General features: G+C 35.9%; 1 protein-coding gene and 1 pseudogene across 1 annotated transcript; one reads left to right on the forward strand and one right to left on the reverse strand.

The window, feature by feature from the left end:
* The first annotated feature begins 4078 nt into the window (after positions 1-4078).
* Positions 4079-25204, forward strand: NMBR (neuromedin B receptor). Its single transcript, XM_078054386.1, has 4 exons — positions 4079-4210; positions 4530-5000; positions 19890-20238; positions 22847-25204. Exons 1-4 carry the CDS (start codon positions 4176-4178, stop codon positions 23246-23248), a joined length of 1257 nt encoding a protein of 418 aa, XP_077910512.1. The 5' UTR covers positions 4079-4175; the 3' UTR covers positions 23249-25204.
* LOC118528508 (coiled-coil-helix-coiled-coil-helix domain-containing protein 2 pseudogene) lies at positions 12669-13484 on the reverse strand (annotated as a pseudogene).
* Positions 25205-25440: the final 236 nt, after the last annotated feature.

A 25440-nucleotide genomic window follows, 5' to 3' on the forward strand; every position in this document is an offset into this window, starting at 1 on the left:
TTTGTGGCTTGTCTTCTCAATTTCTTGACTGTATTTTTGCAGAGCAGAAGTATGATTTCGACTCACTAATTTAGTCAAGCTTATTGATTATGCATTGGGCTTTCAATATTGTATCTAAAAAAACATTGCCATCCAAGGTCACTAGGCTTTCTCCTATGTTATCTTCTAGGAGTTTTATTGTTTTATGTTTTACACTTAGGTTGATGGTTGATTTTGTGTAGGGTGTAAGATCTGCGTCTCGATTCCTTTTTCTTTTTTTTTTTGCACGTGGATATGTTTTCTAGCACAATTTGCTGGAAGACACTCTGCTCCATAGTATTACCTTTGCTTCTTTGTCAGCGATTAGTTTACTATATTTATGTGAATCTATTTCTGCACTCTTTATTCTGTCCCATTGATTTGTTTATTCTTTTGCCAATACCATACTGTCTTGATCACTGTAGCTCTATAGTAAATCTTGAAATCAGGTAGTGTAAGTTCTCTGACTTTGTTCTTTTTCAATATTGTGTTGGATATTCTGGGTCTTTTGATTTACCATATAAACTTTAGATTCACTTTGTCAATATCCACAAATTAAGATTTTGATTGATATTGCATTGTAGATCAAGTTGGGAAAAAATGATATCTTAAAAATATTGAGTCTTCCTATCAATGAATATGGATTATCTCTCCATTTATTTCATTCCTTTATTTATGTGATTTCTTTTATCAGAGTTTTATAGCTTTCCTCATATAGATCTTGTATATATTTTTTCAGATTGGTACAAGTATTTTATTTTGGGGGTGCTGGTGTAAATGGTATTGCGTTTTTAATTTCAAATTCCACTTATTCACTCCTGGTATATAAAAAAGCAATTGACTTTTATATATTAACCTTGTATCCTGCAACCTTGCTAAAATTGCTTTTTAGTTGCAGGAGATTTTTGTTGAATTTTTTTGGGTTGTCTACATAATCATGCCGTTTTTGAACAATGACAGTTTTATTTCCTCCTTCCTAATCAGTATAACTTTCATTTCCTTTTCTTGTCCTATTGCATTGCTAAGACTTCCAGTACAATGTGGACTAAAAGTGGTGAAAGAGATCATCCTTTCTTTGTTCCCAATCTTAGTGGGAAAGCCTCCAGTTTTTCTTCTTGGTAGAATTTTCTTCATGTTTCTTCTGCCTGGGATTTGCTTTCATCAAATTTGAAAAAATACTGGGTCACTATTTTGATTTTTTCTTTCTCGCCTGTCCTTCAGGGACCTAATTACAGAAAGATTAGGTCACTGAATGCTTCCCACAGTGCACTGATAACACTGTTTTTTTTTTTTCAGGTTTTTTTCTCTCAGTATTTTAATTTGGATAATTTCTATTACTATATTTCAAATTCACTGATCTCTTCTGCAGTGTTTGATCTGCTCTTAATCCTATAAAATTTATTTCCCATCACAGACATTGTTTTTTCCTCTGTAGAAATTCACTATGTCTTTTTATATTCACCATTTCTCTATGTTAATGGTAATGTTTTCTTCTTCCTTCTCAAACACATGGTATAAGGTTTTAGTTACATTTTTAATATCTTTATCTATTTATTTTGTCATGTGTATAATTATTGGTTTAGTTTCCATTGACTGATTTTTTTCTTTTTTTCTTTTTTTCTTTTTTTTTGGTTGTGATTTCCAGCTTATTTCATGAATTTTAAACAACAAAGAATGTTTATATATACTTCTGAATAGATTTTGTTCAGGTTAGGGCAATGAAATGTATAATATATATTTTATAAACATTAAATACTTCAGTATTAAAATGTGTCCTTCAATTATATAGAAATCACATTTTTTCATGCAATTTTATTCTCTTGGAACAATAAGATACAGTGGACTTTGAAGTCAAATATAATAAACTTCAAAATACAGTTTTACTAAAGTCTTTAGGAAATTAAGGAAGTTACCTTACCTCTATGAGTTTTGATCATCTCATATGCAAAATTAAGACTCAAATATGTATCTCATAGAACACTTACAAACATTAAATTAGATATGACTCTAAGGAACCTAATGTGATGTATAGAACATAGACTATAATAAAAAAAAATTGTCCATTTGGTAGATGTTTATTCTGATGTGTACTGATTCTATACAAATGAGACAATACCCATGCACCTATATGTAATATGATGATATATCTAAATGGTACATACATAATTATAATAATTTTATAATATTTTAATAAAATATCAGTAAGGTTATTATTATTAAAGCATTCATTACACTCTCCAATCTCATGAACCTAAGACTTCGAGTAAATACATATGGATTCACTTAAAATGCAAAAATTCAATAATCTAGATGCTTCATTTCTATAATGCCAACAATTGGATATTTATTAATCCAGTTTTTAGACTAAACATTTTTCTCATCTAAATGCTTAGCATCATCAGACATAGTCACAGGAGAATACAGATATTCATACAGCAATCTAGACTACAATATGTTTTCACATAAAAAAGGTTGGAATGGGAGAGTTGCAGTTTGAAAGTGAGAGATTTCATAATATAGAAGATTGCTTTGGTAGTTAATTTATTTTGCATAATAAGATTGGATGTTAAAAGATAAAATGTAAATAATAACTTTGAAGATAAAATTCCTAGAGACATTCTCAACTTATATGTAATATTAAGTGCCTTGATATATATGATATATAAAAATGATTTATATACATATATTCAAACTTATTTTATTTAGCCAACCTTAACCTAATAACAAATTAAGTAATGAAATCCAAGAAGAATATGATAAGGATTTGTAATCAAGTTAGAAAACATAAAATTGACTACAGTGCAAATGTTTATCTTGTCTAATGAAACTATGATGTTTAAATGCTGTTATTGGCCAGAAATATTTAAAAATTGCCTACATTTTAGAAATGGGTTGGCACATTTCATCAGCTTATGGCTAGATCATTGTAAGTAGTTCTTGACTAATTTTCTTTTTATCACACAATTTTATTCTTTAGTAAACAAGAACCAGCCTAATGTCATTTCTAATGAAGAGTGTTATTTGGCTAACTTCAGAACTGTGCCACTTCTGAGAAGTTTACATTAAAATCAGATGGTGTTAATTTGGAAAGTCGTGTTATCAGGTGAGTACACTTATGATGAGCACTGAGTTATGTATGGAATTGCTGAATCACTCTCTTGTACAGCTGAAACTAAAAAAATCGTGCATTCTATATGTATTGAGTGTATATTTAGGGGTAGCATTGCTCAGTCATAGGCAATCATATGTTCAGCCTTAGTAGATATTGTCCAGCAAGTTTCCAAAAGAAAAAAAGTTGGAATTCACTTTGGAAAATTCTCCATTTCTACTAAAGTTGAACATATTCAATCATTGTGATCTAAAAAATCTACACCTGGGATTCAAATGTGCACCAGAAGACAGGCAAAGAATATTTATGGAAGCATTGTCCAAATTAGCTAAAACTATAAAGAATCCAAATGTCAACATTAGAACTGATAAATACAGTGGTATGTTTATACTAGAATACTCTGTGGCAATGAAAAATGGTACACACAAAATCACAGTGGGTTTCACAGACATAATGTTGCGTGAAAGAAACTGGACACAAGATTAAATACTTTATGGTTCCAATTATAAGACGCTCAAAAGCAGCAAACTAATCTCAGATGATAAAAGGCAGAATAAATAGTGGTCACTTCAAGGGATAGTGGTTAGATTGTAGGCTCTGAATGGTGGTTAGATTAAGCTGTGCATTAAAGAATTGCCTACCGCGTGCATACCCTAGTTCAATAAAATATGTTTAAAGCTAATACGCCAGCTTTTGGAAAGAGTTTCCCTATTTGGGGTGAAAAAAATTGGGTCAAGGAAGAAGAATGGGGAGGGAATTCCATTCATTTGCTCCATCCTTTGTCACTTTCTCTTTCCTAAATTGTTTTCCAGTGTCAGGGCCTTGCCAGCTCAGCCCCTGAATTCGGAGGTTCCAAAACTGTCTGGAGCTCCTCCCGCTCGGAGGCGGGTGAGGATGGAACTGTGTAGGGGCGCAGAGTGAGAGAGAGGACTCAGATCGCCTCCAATTCCGCACATGCCAGCAGGAACTGCAGAAACAAGAGCAAAGCTGTGGAAAGAGCAAAGTGCCCGCCCAAGGTTTCAGCTGCGGTTCGCTGGTCAGCGGCAGGATGACTTCCTCCCCTCCCCGCGAACTGTGGGGCAGGTACTTTTATTAATTCCGGAGGGATAAATCTTTGTTCACAAAAGGACTGTTCTCCGCTAGCTATAAAGGAAAATAAACCACTGAGGATTAGAACAAAAACGCAACTGCTTTGCCTTTTTTTTTTTTTTTTTTTTTTAATTTGGAGCCAGCAGGCGCCAATGTGCCCCTTCCAGAAGTGAAGCATAGGAGCGTGGACAGACTTCTCCCCAAGGCCCGGTCCTCTTTGGGACGCGGCAGTGTGACTAGCTCGCCCCAGGCAGTGAACTTGTGCCTGTGACAGGGAAATGGATTAAGCCCCAGTGTGTGTTGCACTTTTCAGGGCACCTGGGCGCATGAAAACTCCAGTGGACTCTTTTGGAAAGGAGAACATGCCCCCCAGGTCTCTTTGCAACCTCTCCCAGACCGCTGACGAGAATCCAAGCGGCTTCGTTCCCGGGGTGTCGGAGAGGGACTTCCTGCCCGCCTCGGATGGGACCAGCGCCAAGTTCGCGATCCGCTGCGTGATCCCGTCCCTCTACCTGCTCATCATCACGGTGGGCTTGCTGGGCAACATCATGCTGGTGAAGATCTTCATCACCAACAGCGCCATGAGGAGCGTCCCCAACATCTTCATCTCTAACCTAGCCGCTGGGGACTTGCTCCTGCTGCTCACCTGCGTCCCGGTGGATGCCTCGCGCTACTTCTTTGACGAGTGGATGTTCGGGAAGGTGGGCTGCAAACTGATCCCGGTCATCCAGCTCACCTCCGTGGGGGTTTCCGTGTTCACTCTCACAGCCCTCAGCGCCGACAGGTAGGGGCGCAGGTAGTGGTGGTGTGGTCTGGAAAAGAGGTGGAAAGGGGCGGGGGTAGTTTGGAAAGGCTGGGGATGGGCAAGGAGAGAGGGAGAGAGAATGTATCTGGGAATTAGAGTAAAAGGAGTTAAAACGACTGAGATGTGAAGCTTGAAAATATATATAAGAAAATTATTACTTTTAAAATAATTAATATTGCCTTAGTTTGAAAGCAGTTTTAAAATTGCATATCCCAGTCTTCCTCCTCCCCTGCACATTGGAAATCTTTATTATCTATTTCATAGAAAAGTTATAGAAAAATTGGGCAGCGGTGCAACTATCATGTAGAAACTTTTCTTGTGTGCCCAAATTTTAAAGTACACTTTCCTTATTCAGTACTTTAGTAACCTGATAGGTAAGAAAGTCTGACTTAATATTAGGGAAATATTTGATTTTGAGGTTTTTTCAAATATGGGGAAACATTGTTTACACTTATTAACTAAATTCTGTTATCTATTTGGAGTCAAACAACTACAATAGTAAATGCTCTTCAGACAGATGACTATACATTCTTGTTTTAATACCTCAAGTCAAGTGACGCCCCCAACAGGTAGGTACCCAATTTTAGTGTCTTAAAATGGTGCTGTAAAAATACATTTTTTTGACATTTAAAATACATTTTATTTCGTAAATCAAGACAAATTCATATTGATTATATTTAGTTTTCTTTAAAACAGTATCTTTTTTTTTTTTAGAGAAACATTTACTTATGCTTACCAGTTTATTTTAAAGGATATTATAAAGGATACCAATGAACAGCCAGATGATGAATACATAGGGCAAGGTATGGGAAGGGGCACAGTGCCTCCATGCACATGCTCTCTCTAGGTACACCACTCACCCAACACCTCCATGTGTTCACCAGCTTGGAAGCTCTCCAAACCTCATCCTTTTGGAGTTTTATGGAGGCTTCTTCTTTTTTTTTTTATTATGTTATGTTAATCACCATACATTACATCATTAGTTGTTTTTTTTTATTATTATGTTATGTTAATCACCATACATTACAAAATTAGTTTTTGATGTAGTGTTCCTTGATTCATTGTTTGCATATAACACCCAGTGCTCCATTCAGTACGTGCCCTCTTTAATACCTATCACCAGGCTAACCCATCCCCCCACCCCCCTCCCCTCTAGAACCCTCAGTTTGTTTCTCAGAGTCCATAGTCTCTCATGGTTCATCTCCCCCTCCGATTTTTTTGATATCAAATCTGCTTTTCACATATTTTAAACACGGGGAAGTGTCCACTGTTCTACCTTTCAGATCAGCTAAGTTCAACTATGTCATTCTCCAGGTGAAGATACTGAGGCCCAGGGAATGTTAAGTTCCCTTGGCAGAGCAGAGAGAAGAATTCAGGCCTGCTGACTCCTGGTCCAGTGCCCCTACCTCAGTCTGTTTATGATCATGCTTTCAGGCCTTTAAGCAGGAGGGATGTCTGAATGGGGATGGGGACAAAATGTCCAATTAGGCAACTGTGCATGGAACCCTGGTCTAATTCCCTTGGGGATGGGGTATGGACATAAGCTATTTAGACAAACAATTGGACTTGGATGATTAAGGTGGTGGTCACTCTCTTCTTCAATTTACATGTTGTTATTAATGGAAAATGAGTCCATCTAAATTTCCTGGTATTTGCAATAATACCCTTCCCTCACTCTGGCATTGAAGAGCTGTTCTTCGTTGAAGGAAAGACAGTAATCACTGGGGAGTTGAGAGCTTCTGTCCTTTTAAACCAAATATTATTGACATTTTGGTTTGTGTCATATTCTTTCTAAAACCACGTTCCTATAAAAATAGGTGACTTCGGGTAAATTATGTACCTCATCTTGCTAATATGACACCATTTCTATTACCTTTTATGAAGTTTTCTTTGACTCCTATAATTAAAATGTGACTTTTTAGTTTAGCTGCCCTTCCTTATAGGACCTATTTTAATTAGAAAGTTAAAAGAATTCTACTTAATGATTAGAATAAAACTTAATGAATAGCTATCACTACACTAGTTAAAATTACTATTGTTGTGCTTTAATTCCAAGAGTAGCAAGATCCAAGGCTTGAGTTTATTTCATGCCATTTTTCTCAACCTATTATCATGGAGACCCACAGGTAAATTGGCTCTGACCAAGCTGAGAGAACATGCTCTTCCTCATGTACTTACTGACTTTTTTGGTTTGTTGTGTGTGTCAAGTACTCTGTAAATGCAGCACAGATAAATTACTAAGGATAAAAAAAGCTGGGTTGCCTCTTCTACTTAGTCCAGATTTGCCTATTAGTGCATGTTTTGGAAACATAAATTAGGGAACTGGAATCCCTGGTGATGAAATGACCCAATACATCCCAATATTCAATTAAAATGCTTTGGAAATGTTTTGCTCTATATTGTCTACACGTCTACTTTTCTTCCAGAACATGGTAATCAACTGTTGATAAGTACTTGATCTCCTCACATTTTATTTAAGCAAATATTTTGATTTCCTGTCAATTTGATAACAAGTAGAAAACTAATCTCCCTTAGCACTGTGCTTATTTGTGTGTGAGTTTATTACCCTCACAACTCTATGAAGTAGGTATTAATATTATTACCATTTTGAAGTGGAGAAAACTAACTCTTGAAATTAAGCAGCATTTTCATGATCTTACAATGATGGAGCTAGCCTTTGAGCTCAGTTCAAAGACCATACTCTTCACATTAAGCCACATTATTGCTTTTCTAATCATAAGAAATTATTAATGATCTTTCCTACTAATGGTAGACTGAAAAGTTCAGTTTGAAACAAAGCACCCAAGAGTAAAAAAGGAAAAATGATTGCAAAAGCTGATTCATTAGATTCAACAAAAGCAAAGAACATCATAAAAATGTGATTGTAAAATAAAAGAAACATCTCAAAGTCAAGATTAAGGAGTAGTTGTAGCAACAGGAAAACTAAAACAAAACAAAACACACACACACACACACAACCCCCCAAAACCCTGTTGTTAGAGTTTTTAAATTGTTAAACCAAATCTCCTATTTTCATGAGATGGCTTAAATGTCTTTGCTTAAGAAAATAAAGATAGAGAATTTAGAAGTAGAGATCACAGTGATGCAGAAAAAGGAACAGGAAGATAATTCTATTTCAGAAAGCATATCCAAATGTGATGTGGGCTTCAATGTTATAGAGAGCAGAGACTGAAATAAGAAATATAATACTTATGAATCTACCTCAAGGGCCTAAATCACCTTGTTGATAGGGCCAAAGGGTTGTGTGGGTGACACTTTTGGTACTCGGGATTATTAATCCTTGGCTTTCCAAACTTTTTCAAGAAGTTTCAACCGATGAATCTTTAGGAAAGGTCATTTGTGTCCACCATAGATGTGCCTCAGAGACATATCACAGCCAGAGTGGGGGGGGCGGTGTTCACAGCATGGTCTGAGATGGTGGGAATGGTGACCTCAGTTTGTTTTCTACTTTTATCTTGATGAATTTTTTGTATTTTGAAAATGTACTTGTTTGCTTGCTCACATTAAATAGCGAATTACAGGCACTTGCATATTCTCTGTGGTTAAAACACATAACAGTTCTACACACACACACACACACTCACACACTCACACACTCACTATATGCTGTGATACTGAGTAGGTGGGGTCCCATAAACATACTTTGTTTATGGCTGGCATTATAGATCTCTCCTTCACTATCTATTACAGTAGCTTCATTTCCAAGTTTAGAATACAATTTCTTTGATTCTTGAAGACATTTTGGCCTCTAAAAGCCCCTAATTAGAATGCAACTAACTTTTAAGAATGAGTTCTTTTTCTTTTATAGGAAAAATTTCTCAGATTCCTAGTGCTGAACTGTAAACTTTATAATTTTATATATTTACAAATGTAAAACTAGATATCTTATTCTTTTTTATGTGTTAACTAAAATGCATTTATAAATTAAATATTAAAAATCCATAAAAATAAAAGTGAAATTAATATTAATTTAATGTATCAGACCAAGTTGTTTTTCTGATATTAAATAGCCAATGTTGGATTGAATATAAAAATAATTTTGCACCAAATCTGACTAAAGTGCTAAAATATGAATGGTTTCAAGCTTTTGTTTGCTAGTTAAGATAATCAGATTTAATTCCATAACTGAGCTAGTTCTATTAGCATTGAATCATTAACATTATTTGGATATTATACCAATGCAAACAGATACTCTCTTCAGTATAATTATTTGTTAAAATAGTGAAATAGATCAAATGTAGGCCCTGGATCTATACTTCCTAGGCTGTCAGAAGCGTTTTTATCAGTCTCAGTCCAGTAATGGGGCGGTGGGGGGGGGAAGGGCTTGCCATAATCTTGTTTGCTGGGTTTTCACCAAAACTCCTGACTGAAGCTCAGATACTGATTAACCAGCTGGCCCGGACTGCAGATGATTTCTTCTTTGGTCTGGAGCCCTGGGTAGTATGTGAGAAGCCCTTGCTTCTCTGTGCTGACATTAGCACTTTGAGTGTATTTCTCAACTCTTCCGGAGAGTTCAGACTGGCAATACCTCCTAAGAGAATACTCCCCACTTGCCCTTTTACCAGAGTGAGGACTTTTTTATTGTCAACTTGTTCCAAAAGAATTTAAGGGAGCTTAAAAATAAAGATACAAACAACATACAACGAAATAAAAAAGGGAGGAAACCCAGGTAGAGGAAAAATAAAAGTTGAAGACTATAAGTTGACTTATACTATCACAAAATGTGAGTCACATGTTTGTCTGCAAGCATTCTATCTGCCGATGCAAAAAGGGCATTTTTTTTCGTAAGAAGTGCTTGGTGTTACTTTTATATAGTCATAAAACAGGATAAATTATAACCTGCACTTAATTTATTAGTTTTTAATTTTAATTTGTATTTTTTTTTGTTAAACAAAAGTTGCTATATTTAACTCCAATAAGTCAGATATCTTGTATTCATTGGTCTCAAATGCTTCTAGCTTTTGAGCAAACTTTATAGTTTTTGAAGATTATTCACTCACCTTGATCTGAAACTTTTGGGACACACTATAAATAAGAAGGAATGCGCCAGGAATGTGGGTGCTAGTCCTGCCTTTGTTAGGGTCAGATGTTCTAGTTGGAGAAGATGATAAAATAATGCAAAACACATGCTCTTAAGGTGGTTATTTTCTTCATTTGCAAATTAAGAATGATGTCTTCAACTGTAGAGGTGAGGGACTATAGCCAGGATCCTATTATTTCCCTACCTGGGTATTGAATGGAGAAAGACCGAAAGAGGAGAAGGGACACTAGTATTGGTAAGGCAGCTGGATGGTGAGTTCTGTCTCTGGGGCTCTACCTATCACTCTACTCCATGTTGCAACATCTCAGACAAGTCTTTCAGTTAATAATTTATGCTGATTCTCTTTGGCCCACTTCTTAGTGGAAACAAAGACACTCTAAGATGTATTTGTCAGTCTTTTGCCTGTGGTGCTACATTTAAATAGGGTCCATCTGCTCTGGTTGAGCCAGGAGGTGAGACAGTGAAGTTCAGCAACACCTTCCTTATTGTTAGTTGTCCCAGCAGTACAGTTCCTGTGTGTGTTTCAGGAATGAAAATAACAATTTACTTTTGTTCTTCCAGTTGCTGATTCCTCAGGAGGGTTGACCAGTCTCCAAGGTCTTTTAAAATTTTTTATTGCATTTTTATTTTCTCATTCTCAACAAGTTCTTTTTTAAAAAAGAAAAATTTAAAACTTGGGTATAGTTGATATACAATGTTATATTAGTTTCAGGTGTGTAACGTAGTGAGTCAACTTCTCTATATATTATTCTTTTTTTAAAAATTTTTTTTATTGTTATGTTAATCCCCATACATTACATCATTAGTTTTAGATATAGTGTTCCATGATTCATTGTTTGTGCATAACACCCAGTGCTCCATGCAGAACGTGCCCTCCCCAATACCCATCACCAGGCTAACCCATCCTCCCACCCCCCTCCCCTCTAGAACCCTCAGTTTGTTTTTCAGAGTCCATTGTCTCTTATGGTTCTTCTCCCCCTCCGATTTCCCCCGCTTCATTCTTCCCCTCCTGCTACATTCTTTTTCTTCTCTATATATTATTCTATTGCTCACCACAAGTGTAGCTACCATCTGTCACGATCCAACGTTATTACAATAACATTGATTATATTCCCTCACCCTCTCCCTCTTGTCGTTGTATGTTGTTTGTATCTTTATTTTTAAGCTCCCTTAAATTTTTTTGGAACAAGTGGACAATAAAAAAGTCCTCACTCTGGTAAAAGGGCAAGTGGGGAGTATTCTCTGTTCCTTTGATTCTCGTGACATTCATTGCATAACTGGAAACCCATATCTCCCACCCTCCTTCACCCATTTTGCTCATCCCCTCACCTCCCTTCCCTCTGGCAACTATTAGCTCATTCTCTGTATTTGTGGATCTGATTCTGCTTTTTGATTTTTTTATTCATTTGTTTTGTTTTTCAGGATCCACACATGAAAGAAATCATATGGTATTTGTTTTTCTCAATCTGACTTATTTCTCTTAGCATAATACCCTCTATGTCCATCCATGTTGTCACAAATGACATGATCTCATCCTTTATTGTGGTTGTATAATATTCCATTTAATAAGTTCATACTTAAAGTTTTTTAGTTAGTCCTGACTTGTTTATTTATTGTATTTCTGGAAAAGTTGATGTTGATATGAGGTGTATATGATTCTCTTCTGGAAGCAGTTGATTGAATATTCAGTACGAGATAGTTATATGCTATATTTGTGTATTTACTTTCCATTATTATGTTTACTTTTGAATCAATATATAGGTTTTAGATAATATTTATGTAGCCAGTAGATTATTTTAAGTCCACCCACATTCCAAATATACTGACAACTGGTAACTGGAAAGTTCATTTGTTTATTTTCTATACAAAAAGATACATGTCTTCATTACATTTCCTTTTTTTAAATTGTTTTTGTTCCTGTATTCTTATTTGTTTTTGTATGATCAATGTTATTTTCAGTTTCAGTCCAGGCTCCAAGTGATGAACCAGCTTAATATTGCTAGGTTCAAACTTAATGAGCTGTCTCTTAACTTATTGTTTTAATTATTGATACAAAATACTCATTGTTATTAGGTTAATAGCCTATCTTTGTGAACACCACTGATTTATTGAGGTTCTGGGCAGTATTTTCTATTTCCAGTTACTCATGGAATTTCAAGGGGAACAAGAATAAATGCTAACCATTTATTTATCCCTAGCCCTTCCTTTGATTCTTCTATTTGCCATTAGGTTTTGATTTTTGTCTTCTGCAGATTTTCATTAAGAATATTCTTTCAGGGCACCTGGGTGGCTCAGATGGTTAAGCGTCTGCCTTCGACTCAGGTCATGATCCCAGGGTCCTGGGATCGAGTCCCACATCAGGCTCCCTGCTCCGTGGGGAGCCTGCTTCTCCCTCTGCCTCTGCCTCTCTCTCTCTCTCTCTCATGAATAAATAAAATCTTTTTTTAAAAAAAGAATCTTCTTTCAACTTTCAGTGTAGGCCTTCTTTACTTTCATTGTTTGTGGAAGTTTGGGGGGAATATTTTGAAAATGAAAATTTTAATAATTGTGATTTAATTTAAATTAATTTTTAGGAGAGAATCACATTTTTTTTTTTTGGGAGAAAATCACTTTATTCTAGTTAATTCACAAATGAGAACATCACAAAAGGCGATTTAAGGAGGCACACAAACATCTGCCCAACCCCAAATTCAAACCATCTCAATGAACTTCTATACAGTAAGAACAACATTTTTCATTCCAATTCTGAAGAAAGCTGTATTTAATGATGAAGGAGAAGCTTAACTGGTGGTTTTACACCTTATATATTCACCTTTAATTATATTTTTATGCTAAATTAACTTGGTTATGAGAGATGATTTTCCATATCTTCAATTTGAACTTCTTGATTAGGCTAATCCATTTGCAAATCTGCACTGTTTCAGCACCTCGCTGAAACCTTCACAAAGCTTCAGGTCCCCCTGGTTCTGGGCACACTCCAGACACTGTTTCATCTCGTAGTGGCATGGGCCAACTGCTGCTGCTGCTGGTGTACTGGCCGGGTTCCCTGAGGCTCCTGGTGAGTGACGTCAGGCCTTGAAGGCTCAGCATTGCCTCCTCCACCGAAGCCCCCAGTGATGGCACGACCTATCGTGTGCGCGACAGCAGAGCCCACAGCCACGCCAGCTGCGGGGGTTGCCATCTGGGCCACTGAGACCTGGCTGCGGGGGCGAGGCAGCAGGTGAGCCGACAGCAGCTGGTGGAGCCGCTGCCAGAGGCTGAGCCGCCGGCGCTGGTCTAGGGGCCGCTCTCATCTGAGGTGCCCGGCGGGCCGGAGGGGCCATGCGGGAGGTGCGGCTCCGGCTTGCACGCGGCACGGCGACTTGCAGAGCAGCTCGGCGTCTACAAGTCCGAGATCGAGAGAATCACATCTTAAGAGACAACCAAGCATTAAACATCTCATGAGAAGCCAGTTTTAGATTATGAGAGCATGACCTGGAGGTGACTGCAGGTATTTACATTGATTTGATGAAAATGCAGTTTTTAGAGATGACTTAAAAAATATGAAATAGGGGCACCTGGGTGGCTCAGATGGTTAAGCGTCTGCCTTTGGCTCAGGTCATGATCCCAGGGTCCTGGGATCGAGCCCCACATTGTTGGGCTCCCTGCTCGGTAGGGAGTCTGCTTCTCCCTCACCCTCTCCGTCTGCTGCTCCACCTGCTTGTGCTCTCTCTCTCTGTCAAATAAATAAATAAATAAATAAATAAATAAATAAATAAATAAATAAAATCTTTAAAAAATATGAAATATTACTTGCTAGTAGTATTGAGGCTCAGTTACTCCCATAAAAATGATCATTAAATTGAGAAAATGTGATTACAGACATAAGTCAAGTCTTTCCATTTAAAAATACCACTGACTTTTAAAGGACAAGGAGATCGAATGTTTAAAAATGAGTAGAACAGATAAAGCATTTAATTTTTCAGTTGCATCTTCCGCGACGTGCCATAAACTGAAAAAATATAGACTGAAGTCACAAGATAGTCTTGTGTGAATCCCCAATCATCTGCATACTGGCAGTCATTTCAACATCATTTAATCCTTTAATGTCAATGAGATTTTCTGTAAAATGGGTACTTTAATTAATTTTACTGCACAGGATTATTTTATCAAATGACATAATTAATGTGAAAGCATTTTTAAACAGTATGTAGCTGTGTAACTACTTATACTATGCTGTGTGTCAGGATGACAAATAACCCATTAATTCAAACCAATATTTATTCACATATGCAGGTAATTATTAGATAATAGACATTAAAGTGGAGAACAAAATGAGCCTATTGTAAAATTAATGACAATGAGCTCTTTACCTTCTATAGGCCTTCTCCAGTTCCTTTAATCATAGACTGGCTAGTTCCAACCTGTTGCCTTCACCAACACGATTTGTCATTGTCATTCTCCTCCTCATGACACTTTCATATGTCATTTAAATCATACACTTTAATGGGTTAAGAACAAAGTAATTTGGTGGGGGGAGTGTAAAAAACAAATGGAATTGCTGAGCCCTCTGTAATTGAATCCTGTATTTCTCATTCTTTCCAAAGTAACATCCCACTTATTACATTATTTTAAAAAGATTATTGTTTTAGACATTCTGTTCTATGGTCTTGAATAGATATTTTTAAATAATAAATTTATTAATTTTATTCACAAAAAGTTTTACTGCTACAAGCTATAAATACGTTTAGAACATGATGCGGTGAGCAGTGGCTGTTATATGCAACTAAAGAATCATTGAACCTTATATCAAAAACTAATGATGTACTATAAGTTGGCTAATTGAATTAAAATAATAAAACATGATGTGGGGCACCTGGGTGGTTCAGTTGGTTAAGTGGCTGACTCTTGATTTTGGCTGAGGTCATGATCTCAGTGTCCTGGGATGGAGCCCTGCATCAGGCTCCATGCTCAGCAGGGAGTCTGCTTGAGTATTCTCTCTCTCCCTTTCCCTCTGCCCTTCCCCCTGCTTGTGTGCACTCTCTCTCTCTCAAATAACAAATCTTAAAAAAAAAACAAAAACATGATGTGACATATTGTAAAGGGCAGGCATCTAATTCTTAACACTGAACTTTTGCTGGATTCCAGATACTCTCCGCTGATGAATGTGTGTCCTTTGCACCAGACAAGTTCACGGGGGTCTTGTGGAAAGATGCACACTGCCACAGTCAATCTTCTTGAAAGGTGGTTTCTAAACCTGGTTTATATTCAGAATCATTTGAAAATCTTAGTAAAATGCAGAACCTCATATTTTTACCTCCTAGAGACTCTGTGCCAGTAAGTCTGGGGAAAAATCTCATACTTTATCTGTTTTCAGCTCCAGGTGATTCTGAATATTGATAAAGCTTGGGCATCACTGGACTAGACTGGGTCTCCATCTCTAACGTCCATTCTCCCCTTAACCTACTATCCAACGACCACCCCACTCTACCAAAACTGCTTTTAATAAGTGATCTCCTTGCTGCTCAGGCCACATTTCCTTATTAGTTCAACAAATGTTCATTGAGAAATGACTATGGGTCAGGCATTGTGTTATGCACTTTAGATACAACAGTAAGCAAAGGAGGTTTCTGTTTTTGTTTTTACAGAGTATTTGACACGGAGGGTCTATACATCTTTTTGAAATTTTCTCTTTCTCTTGCTTCCACAATACCTTTCTCTCCTTTGTCAGATTGTTCACATTTAAACTCTTTGTTGTCCTCTGATAAATGAAACTATGATGAGAAAAAGAAAGAAACTATAGATAATGTAGCTAGTAGGTTTATAGAAATGTGTAGTTGGAGATTTTGAGATATTGAGATGACTTTATATAAGCTAAAATGATCTAATTTTCATCATATATTTTGTAATATGATTATATTCCATTATCCCTTTACATTAAATTTAGACTATACACAGATATGATAAGGCAAGATTCAAAACAGAAATTAATGAAGAAGCATACTATTTATTAATATTTAATACATAAATGGTAATTATGTTTTCTTTAATCCCTTTTGATTGATTATTTTCTAGTTTTCCATTAGGGATACCTTTCTGAGACTATCTGAATGAAAAAAACACATAACTTTTCACACATACCTGTTATGCTACTAAATTTAATGAGATAATTTACATACTGAGGGACTGTTTCATTCCTACATTTTTATAAATATTTGAAGGAAAGATGATTAAACATGTCCATACTAATTTGCACTGTATTGTTTGACTTTTTATCCTTTCAAAGATGCACATGAAACATCAATGTAAAACTTATTCTCTGGCAATTATGTGATGTTTAAGTACTAATAATGACACTTAAGTAATCTACTGTTGTAAACTGTGATTTCTGGCTTTATAGAATTGTCAGTACTACCCTTTCCATTACACATATGTCATTTAGGGAAAGATCCAAAGTCTATTTCCCTTCCTTACAGGACATAACCAGGAATCGTCCCTGTTGGAAAGGCCTTCTGTACCCATGTCTTACATTCCTACTAGGTTTCTTGCTTCTCCTAAAACAAGAATTCTAGATCTGTTGCTAGCTCTACTATGGCAATCTTGTCAGAATGAAAGAGTTATAACCTTCATTCCTCTTCGCAGTTTCCCTAACATGCTTTATGTTTATGTGGTTAGATATGGGGTGGGAATAAGGGGTGGGGAGTGACATTTGTTTTCCTCCCCTCCTTTTCTGAAAAATTTATTTATTTATTTGAGAGAGAGAGAGAGGAGAGCATGAGTCAGGGGTAGAGGCAGAGGGAAAGGGAGAAGCAGACTCCCCGCTGAGCAGGGAGCCTGATGTTGGGCTTGTTCCTAGGACCCTGAGATCATGACCTGACCCCAGGACCCTGAGATCATGATCTGAGCCAAAGGCAGATGCTTAACTGACTGAGCCACCAAGGAGCCCCTGCTTTCCTTCTTTTTAAATCCACAAAAGAAAGTTCAGAATATTCTTTGAGTTTTCTGAAATCTAACAAGGAAAGCTAGTTATTTGATCAATTTTTAGTAATCATCACCCCCAAAATTTCTCTGGTCATTTCTCATCTCCTCCATGTACAAAAGAATTTACCATTAGCTTTTTGTACTTTGATCTTAAATATGAGTTGGCAGGTAGTAGATATCTAACTTTTGAGGAGAAATTCTAGCATAAAGAAACCAAACAAATAAAACTCTTTGAATGTATTAGTTTGTTTTTTGTTTGTTCAATATCTGCTTTAATTATATTTCCATGAATTCCAAGAATAACAGCTTGCAATTAATGTTAAAAAAAAAACAGAGGGACATCTGAACATGTAAAAAGAAAAAAATGGATTCACAGTGAAAATAATGTATATTGGTACTAAAATACAGTTACTGGACTTTGTGAAGGGAACGGTTTTCTTCTAAGAGTTATTCAATATTTGGATTTTAATATGAGAAAAAAATTTTTTGCGTGAAACTTGGGAGAAGCTGTGCTACTATTATTGTTAGCCATATTGAAACTATACTAGAAAGAGAAGTAAACAAAATTTTCTGAATTAGTTCCATAGATATGTAATAAGAACATATATTTATAAGAATAGGATGCTATGTAAAAGAGTGACTTGAAAACTAGAAAGAACTTCTAGAAATTAAAAATATGATAGCAGAAATTTAAAAAATCAGAAGAAAGAATGGAAGCTAAAGCTAATAAAGTATCTTAGAAAGTAAAACCAAAAAGAAGGTGGAGATGAGCTTGATAAAGTAAAAGACTAAGAAAGAGGAATTGAGATTCAAGCACTGGGATTCCAATTATTCAACAAGGTGGTAGAAGAACATTTTTTAAAAAAGTAAATTCGGGAACATGGAAAATTATGCAAACAAAACAATGATCAAGTAGCAACTCTAGATATCAGAGACATGTTTAAGAAAGACAACATAACATATTACTTAATCCTGCAGTGAGAGATACTTGTTTAGTCATAATAACAGTACAGGGACTATTTTATAAACATTGAATATAGCATACTAAATCAGGAAATTGGTAATGGGAGGAATAGAGGTGATATAAGAGAGAAAATCTTCACCTTTAATAACAGGATGTCGAGAACAAATGTCGATAATATTTATTTCAAGAGACAGTAGCAGGAGGACATTTCTTAGACATATGGAGGTAATGACGTGAAATTGGTTCAACCCAGGAGCAGGACCTGAAATGAAATCAGGGGCTTTTGTTGTTCTTTATAGGCTCGTAGTGCTCTCTGATTAAAACAAAAACAAAAACAAAACAAAACAAAACTTCTTTGAATGTATTAATCTAATAAGAAATTTAAAAGAAACAGAAAAAAACAGTTCATTCTAGTTACCGATTGTAATGCTTCTTTTAGTTTCTTAAGAACGTGCAATTAAGCAGAATGGGGAAGGAACACATGTATATTGTGTTCTGCCATGTACAAAGTCTGGGTAAAATAAATGCATTACGCATGCTTCTTTATTTAATTTGGTGTCAAGGCCCTTTGCTGTTGTTCTACTTTAAAATTTATATGTTTCTTGTTATACATGGGAAGACTCTCTAGATAAAAATATGGACTTTTTCTTATTGAGGTCCTGGGAAGGACACTTGATGCAAATCAGGAAGGAGAAAGAGAGGCTCCCCTCAGGCTGAGAGCTGTTCCTCTCCTGTGGGCAATGGGAAACAGCTTTATAGAACCTCAGAATGTCTTACCTGCTTGTTATGGTGCTTGAAATATTCTGAATTTTGTAGAACACCAGACTAAATCAAATGTAAATATGGAGAAGGTACAGAGTCATGGTATGGTTAATATCTGCTAATCGGCAGGCACAGTAATAGGTGCTCTCTCCATTTTTTTATAATCAAAAAACTTTGAGAGAAATGTTTTTATCCCCACCTTACAGATAAAGAAGACCTTAAGTGATTTTCCAAAGGATATCAGAGATGAGACAATGGTTCAGATTTGTTTGACTAGAATCAGTTTTTACTGTCTCGTGTTAACCTTCTAGGTATACTGTGAGCTGAAATACTTTCAGAAAAATATAAAAATTTGATGTTCACATATAATTTTGGTTTGTTTGCATTATTATTACCCTAAAGTGTGTGATTGAGTTAGCTGTTTGGGTTGTTTAAGCCCTGTGTCCTGGAGTGTGGTTCCTTTTACCATTATGATGGTTTTATATAGGAAGAGAGGATTTCATGAGGTCTCAACATGAAATAAATTTGAGCTGCAAAGACAGAATGTCATTTCATCTTTAGTTCTTTCAGTTCTTATGATTGAATTACCTCAGAAATCCCAGTCTCAATTAGTCTGTAAGATTTACTAATGTCCTCAGGAAAAAAGTAGGAGACTCAGGCTCAAAAGCTGAAGAAGGGTATCAAGACAGAACTTAGTAACATCATTTTGTAAACATTTTATATTTTAGGGTTATTGTATATTAGAGCAATTTCAGTATTGAGAGCCTTTTTTGAAAATGTAATGATTTAAATAAAAATATTCAATAAATGATACTTTTTGTATTACTGATTTAGAATAAGACTTGTGAAAGAGGTAAGCAAATGAATGCAATTTGGGGAATGACAGTTTAAAATCTTTCCCTTTCTCTTCCTGTCTGCTGTGCTAGTAAGCAGTGGAATGACTTGTAGACAGACAGACAGACATCGGAGATATGAAATATTCCATACACTACAAAACAGCTAGGGAATAATGGAGTATTAGCAAGTAGGATCTCCTTCTTCCCTCCCTTCCTTCCTCTCTTTCTCCCTCCCTTTACATCTTCCTTCTAAGAGAGTAATGTGAGGCGTGTTGTCTTTCCAGGTACAGAGCCATTGTCAACCCCATGGACATCCAAACGTCCGGGGCGGTGCTGTGGACCGGTGTGAAGGCGGTGGGGATCTGGGTGATCTCCGTGCTGCTGGCGGTTCCGGAAGCCGTGTTTTCGGAAGTGACAAGCATTGATAGCTTGGAAAATGGCACCTTCACGGCATGCATACCCTACCCTCAGACAGACGAATTACACCCAAAGATTCATTCGGTGCTCATCTTCTTGGTCTATTTCCTCATACCACTTGCTATTATTAGCGTTTATTATTATCATATTGCAAAGACCTTAATTAAAAGTGCACATAATCTTCCTGGAGAATACAATGAACATACTAAAAAACAGGTAAGCTTGGTAGGGTGTGTGTGTGTGTGTTCGGGGTGTGTGGGTCAGAGGCAGTAACTGCTATTTTCTGTTCTATTTCGTGGGTTCTCAATACTGTGAAAGATTAAACAGAGTCCCAGGGCACCGGGATTTGCATTAGCCTGAACTAGAAGGGATGTTGTGCCGGGAGGAGGAGGGGAGGCATCTCCAATATGTGGCCATGTTATAGCTCTGTAGAGGTCCACTGAAGTCCAGCTTCTCTGCCATCCGGGCCGGAGCTATTAAAATTCAATGTCTTTGAAGGCTTTTCTTTACCTTCAAATGTTCATGCAAAAAATGACATAATAAACCAGAAAATTATCACATTTCAAGTATAAATTTATTTAATTATTGTCTCTTCTCCCATTAGCCCATTAAGGATGACAGAAAGTCTTGGACAAGGATTCATCAGGAAAGGACTGTAGGACATGGTCTGGGAACTGGGGATGCCATTTGGGTAGGATGCCAGAATGGGGCTCTGGGAACAGAGGGCAGAGAACAAGGGTGAGAGTGATTAAGAGGTCATACTTTCTTTAACTCAACTTTATAGCTTCTCCTATAAAAATCATATACTAATTTAAAATTACAAATGCACCTTACATAGTCTTTCTTCCTTAAGGAATATACAGAGATACTAACTTAAGGTAAAACAAATTGTGTTAATCCACAAATAGATGGAAATACTGTCTAGTGGGACAGTTTCAAGTTGTGCTTTTGTGGACTCTTCGGGAGGAACTTCTTCCAAAGGGTTCTGTAGGTACAAGGAGGTTTGGTTGGCTCTTCACCAATTTAAAGGCAAGTTGAATGACAAATCATTAAAATTTGCTGGGTTGTAGAAGGAGGCACAGGCTGGGGTGTTGCACACTTCAACAACAACAGAATCTCGAAAGAGTTCTTGCATGGAAAGTAACCTCTACTTATTAATGACCATCAACATCAGAGATCCACATCTTCTTTAAGAGCTAAAAAATCAATCAGTCACTAAAGTAATTGTAGATAAGTTAATAGATTTATTATCTAAATATCTAGCATCATTGAAACAAAAAAATTCAGGTCATGGGCTCAATGCACTTTTTCCTTTGCCTTGTGATCCAATTTGTATCTCAATTTGGGTATTTGAGTTTTTGCTTTGGTTTCTAAAATTGAGTTCCTCTTACCCTCCCACCTCCACTTTTATTTTTTAAAGTGGCCTTAGTTCTGCCTTGTTTTTGTGAATTTCTCTATTGGGACTTATAAACTCTGGCTGGGTAACTAGGCTTGATATCAGTAAGAAGTACTCTCAATGCCAACAGCCTGCCTGTGCATTTGAGTCTCCAAGTATAGGTGGCCCTAAAATCCTTGCACCCATGTTCCACCTGTAGGGTGGACACTGCTTCATAATAAATTTCACGTTGAGCCCCTTAATATTGCCAGGTTGCTTAACTCATGCCACCAGGATACATCTGGGGTACCACATTTTGCTTTCCTCCTCTTTACTGCACCTTTATTTGCTTCCCCCATCACCACTCACTACACTTTTCTTTGGAATATTCTAATTTACTATCAATAGTTTTAGCTCAGAAATATCATTTTGCCTACTATCAATATCCTTTGATAAATTAAGTTTTCACATTCATGTTGCCTTATTTAAATATTTAAGCAAGTAAGACATATAAGAGCTAAACCTTGAACTCTAGATGTTAGAAAATGATTTTTAGATTAAAAAGATTTATTTCCAATATTTGAATTTTATCTATCACATTCCTGAAGACTTTCTTACAGTGAACACAGTATGTAAAGTTTTTGAAAAGAAAGAAAATATCTTTTTATTTTTAAAGGTAATCTAACATAGTAATACTTATAAGAATAATAGTTACATCAGAAGGTTGTGATTTATGTGAGTCAGAAGTTTAAATCTCAAGGTGTTTTGTGTGTGTGTGTGGAATAAGGATTTAAAAAGTCATGCTCTAGGGCACCTGGGTGGCTCAGTTGTTAAGCGTCTGCCTTTGGCTCAGGTCATGATCCCAGGGTCCTGGGATCGAGTCCCACATCGGGCTCTCTGTTCGGTGGGAGGCCTGCTTCTCCCTCTCCCACTCCCCCTGCTTGTGTTCCTGCTCTCTCTCTGTCAAATAAATAAATAAAGTCTTTAAAAAAATAAAAATAAAAATAAAAAGTCATGCTCTATTTCAATTACCCTGATTAAAAAAATCTAATCTTAAGTATATTGTGTGGTTCATTAATTCAATGGATTTAATACAAATGATTTATATTTGAAGTATACACAGTAAGACTGTAAGCAACAGGAAAGTAGTTAAAAATAAGAGAGAATTTTTATAGGTCACGGTTTTAAATGAAGACATAGCCATTTATTAATAATTTATCATCTAGTCTTGTAGAGGCTGTCAGATATTTTTAGATGAAAGGGTAGAATGACCAAAACAGGCTTTGTTAAACTGTTGAAATTATCACTTTGTTGAGGAAAATAATTTTTGTATTTTTGGATGCATTTGCATGCCATGGTAAGTTTTTACTCTTTTTGCACCATGATGTTTTGCATGCAGATGGTTCCATTTTCATTTTAACCAATGGGACTGTTTCCTTGTATTTGCAGATGGAGACACGGAAGCGCCTGGCTAAAATTGTGCTGGTCTTTGTGGGCTGCTTTGTCTTCTGTTGGTTTCCAAATCACATTCTCTACATGTATAGGTCTTTCAATTATAATGAGATTGACCCATCTCTAGGCCACATGATTGTCACCTTAGTTGCCCGTGTTCTGAGCTTTTGCAATTCTTGTGTCAATCCGTTTGCTCTTTATCTACTCAGTGGAAGCTTCAGGAGACATTTCAATAGCCAGCTCTGCTGTGGGAGGAAGTCCTATCAAGAGAGATCAACCAGCTACCTTCCCAGCTCTTCTGCAGTGCGTATGACATCTCTGAAAAGCAATGCTAAGAACATGATGACCAATTCAGTTTTACTAAATGGGCACAGCATGAAGCAGGAAATGGCATTGTGATTTGAGCCATTCAACTCACTACCTGGAAAGAACTTACCTTTCTATCTCTATTGAGCAGAGCAGAAACAATTTCCTCATTCTTACTATCGCTCAGCTAATTCATGAGGTGATTTCATGATTGACTCAGAAAAGGCAAGACAAACACAGCTAGCATTCTTCTCTGAGCAGGACTTTAAATTACATTGAAAAATATATATCTCACGTTAAAAGTCATCCAAGATGCAATTCTACATGTGTATAAATTAATATTGCTTCAGGATTTAAGCTGTTGTTAGAGCCAACTCTAGTGTATTTATCTTAAATTTGTTTCATCTTGAAGCATGAAATGAATTCCTATATTGATTTGATGATTCAATGAGGGTAATATTCAAACTCCTATTATTTGAAATACAAGTCATATTTTCCTGGTGAATTTTATTCATAACCAGAGCATGTATTTATCTCCTTTGTTTAAATAAAATAGAAAATTCAAAAGGTAGAGCTTAATCACAAGTCCATATGTATTTATTGTGATTCTTTGTGTGATTAATCATAATTTATAGAGACAGCTTATGTCTGTAACTTTTAGGTGTGTGATTAAAAGGTATGATGACATTTGATTATGAATAGTAAAATAGATATCATATGAATATGATTGATTTTACATTAGTTATCATATGTCCCCAAACTATGACTTAGAAAATGGCATGGCCATTTTTGTATACATTGCTAAATCCCTGGATATTTAGATGTTTCTCTATAGATACGATAATTAGTATAATTCTGGTGAATTCAATCATTTACTCATCCTCTCTTGCAACAGCCATCTGACATCATTTAAGCAAGTTTACTCTGTGTAGTACCACAGTTTTTTCTGAATAAGTATTTTAGATATTTCACCAAAATGCAAACATGGCCTTGATTAAATTCTAAAAGCTACCCTTCTTAAATTTGTATCAGTAAGTGTAACATTTGAATTAATATATTTCATACTATTTCTCTTTCCAAATTTGCTAAATGGAAAATTCTATTAATATACTAAGCTCTTTCTTAAACACCCCTAAGCCATACTCTTTAAGATATGAAATATTCAATCGTATGTAGCAATGGGAAAAATAAACACAAGCAAACTGCCTATGGTGGTTGATAATAATAATGGTAGTGAACATTAATCAAGTGTTTTCCCTGTTCTAGGCATAATCCTAAAGCTTTATCTTTTTTATTTATCTAATTTAATACTCAGTATAAACGCTAACATGAAAAAGAGAAAGATCAATTTTTGGTAGGCCATGAAGTTACACAATTTGAGGAATATCTCTATTAAAAATACACAATTTTGCAAATTTTACACAATTATACCCCATCACATAAACACATTGCCGGGGCACTGAACTTAGGCTTTATTCACTTCATGTTAAGTTCATCTCTGAAATATATCCTCTCATTATCTTTATTTTATAGATTAGAAAATTGAGATCAGAAATATTAAGAAAGTTAAAGAGGATTTACACAGCCTTGTGGGAAAGGTGAGATCTAAAACCAGATGCTTCACCATGGTGCATGCTCCCACTATTCCATCACAACTCAGTTGTAACTCTCTTCTATCTGGATTAGTTGTCCTTAACCTTTGCAAAAGTTGTTGATCTACTCATCACAAAGGTGCAAAATATTACACACAAATTTTACATGGATTCTGAGTGTCTTTAAATCTTTTAAGGCTCATCCATTAAAATCTAAAGAACCAAGGGTAATCCTTGGTCCATGCAGAATCTTTCTCTTTGCTAGTATTAAGGTGATGGTGAAAGTAAATACAAGGATATTGCAAGGTATATGCAAATATATCTTGCAAGATCCTTTTAATTTCTCATACACACACACACACGTATATTATGAGATATATGCTATATATGTATGAAACTATATATATATACATATATATGAGGCTAAAGGGATATACATTCAACTTAATTATAAAGTCCTGAGAATTTAAAGTTTATGAGAATAATGTTTTTATATAATCTGTTATCTGATTTGTTTTTCAGGAATGAAAAACATATTTTCAGGAGATATTTTAGAAAATTTTTTTAATTTATACTTATTTTGTTAAAAATGTTTTTCTGTAATGACACTAATGTAATAAAAATAGCACCAAACTTCAGTTATCCTCTTTTAAACAAAGAATTTTAACAGTAGCCACATGCCTGATTATATAA

Source organism: Halichoerus grypus, chromosome 9 (genome assembly GCF_964656455.1).
Source record: "Halichoerus grypus chromosome 9, mHalGry1.hap1.1, whole genome shotgun sequence".
NCBI classification, from domain to species: Eukaryota; Metazoa; Chordata; class Mammalia; order Carnivora; family Phocidae; genus Halichoerus; species Halichoerus grypus.

Excerpts from the sequence above, each read along its gene's own strand:
- NMBR (XM_078054386.1), top strand. The coding sequence starts at position 4,176 with ATGACTTCCTCCCCTCCCCGCGAACTGTGGGGCAG. Across the intron at positions 4,211-4,529 it reads CCCCGCGAACTGTGGGGCAG|GGCACCTGGGCGCATGAAAA; the intron begins GTACTTTTATTA and ends TGCACTTTTCAG. Across the intron at positions 20,239-22,846 it reads ATGAACATACTAAAAAACAG|ATGGAGACACGGAAGCGCCT; the intron begins GTAAGCTTGGTA and ends TTGTATTTGCAG.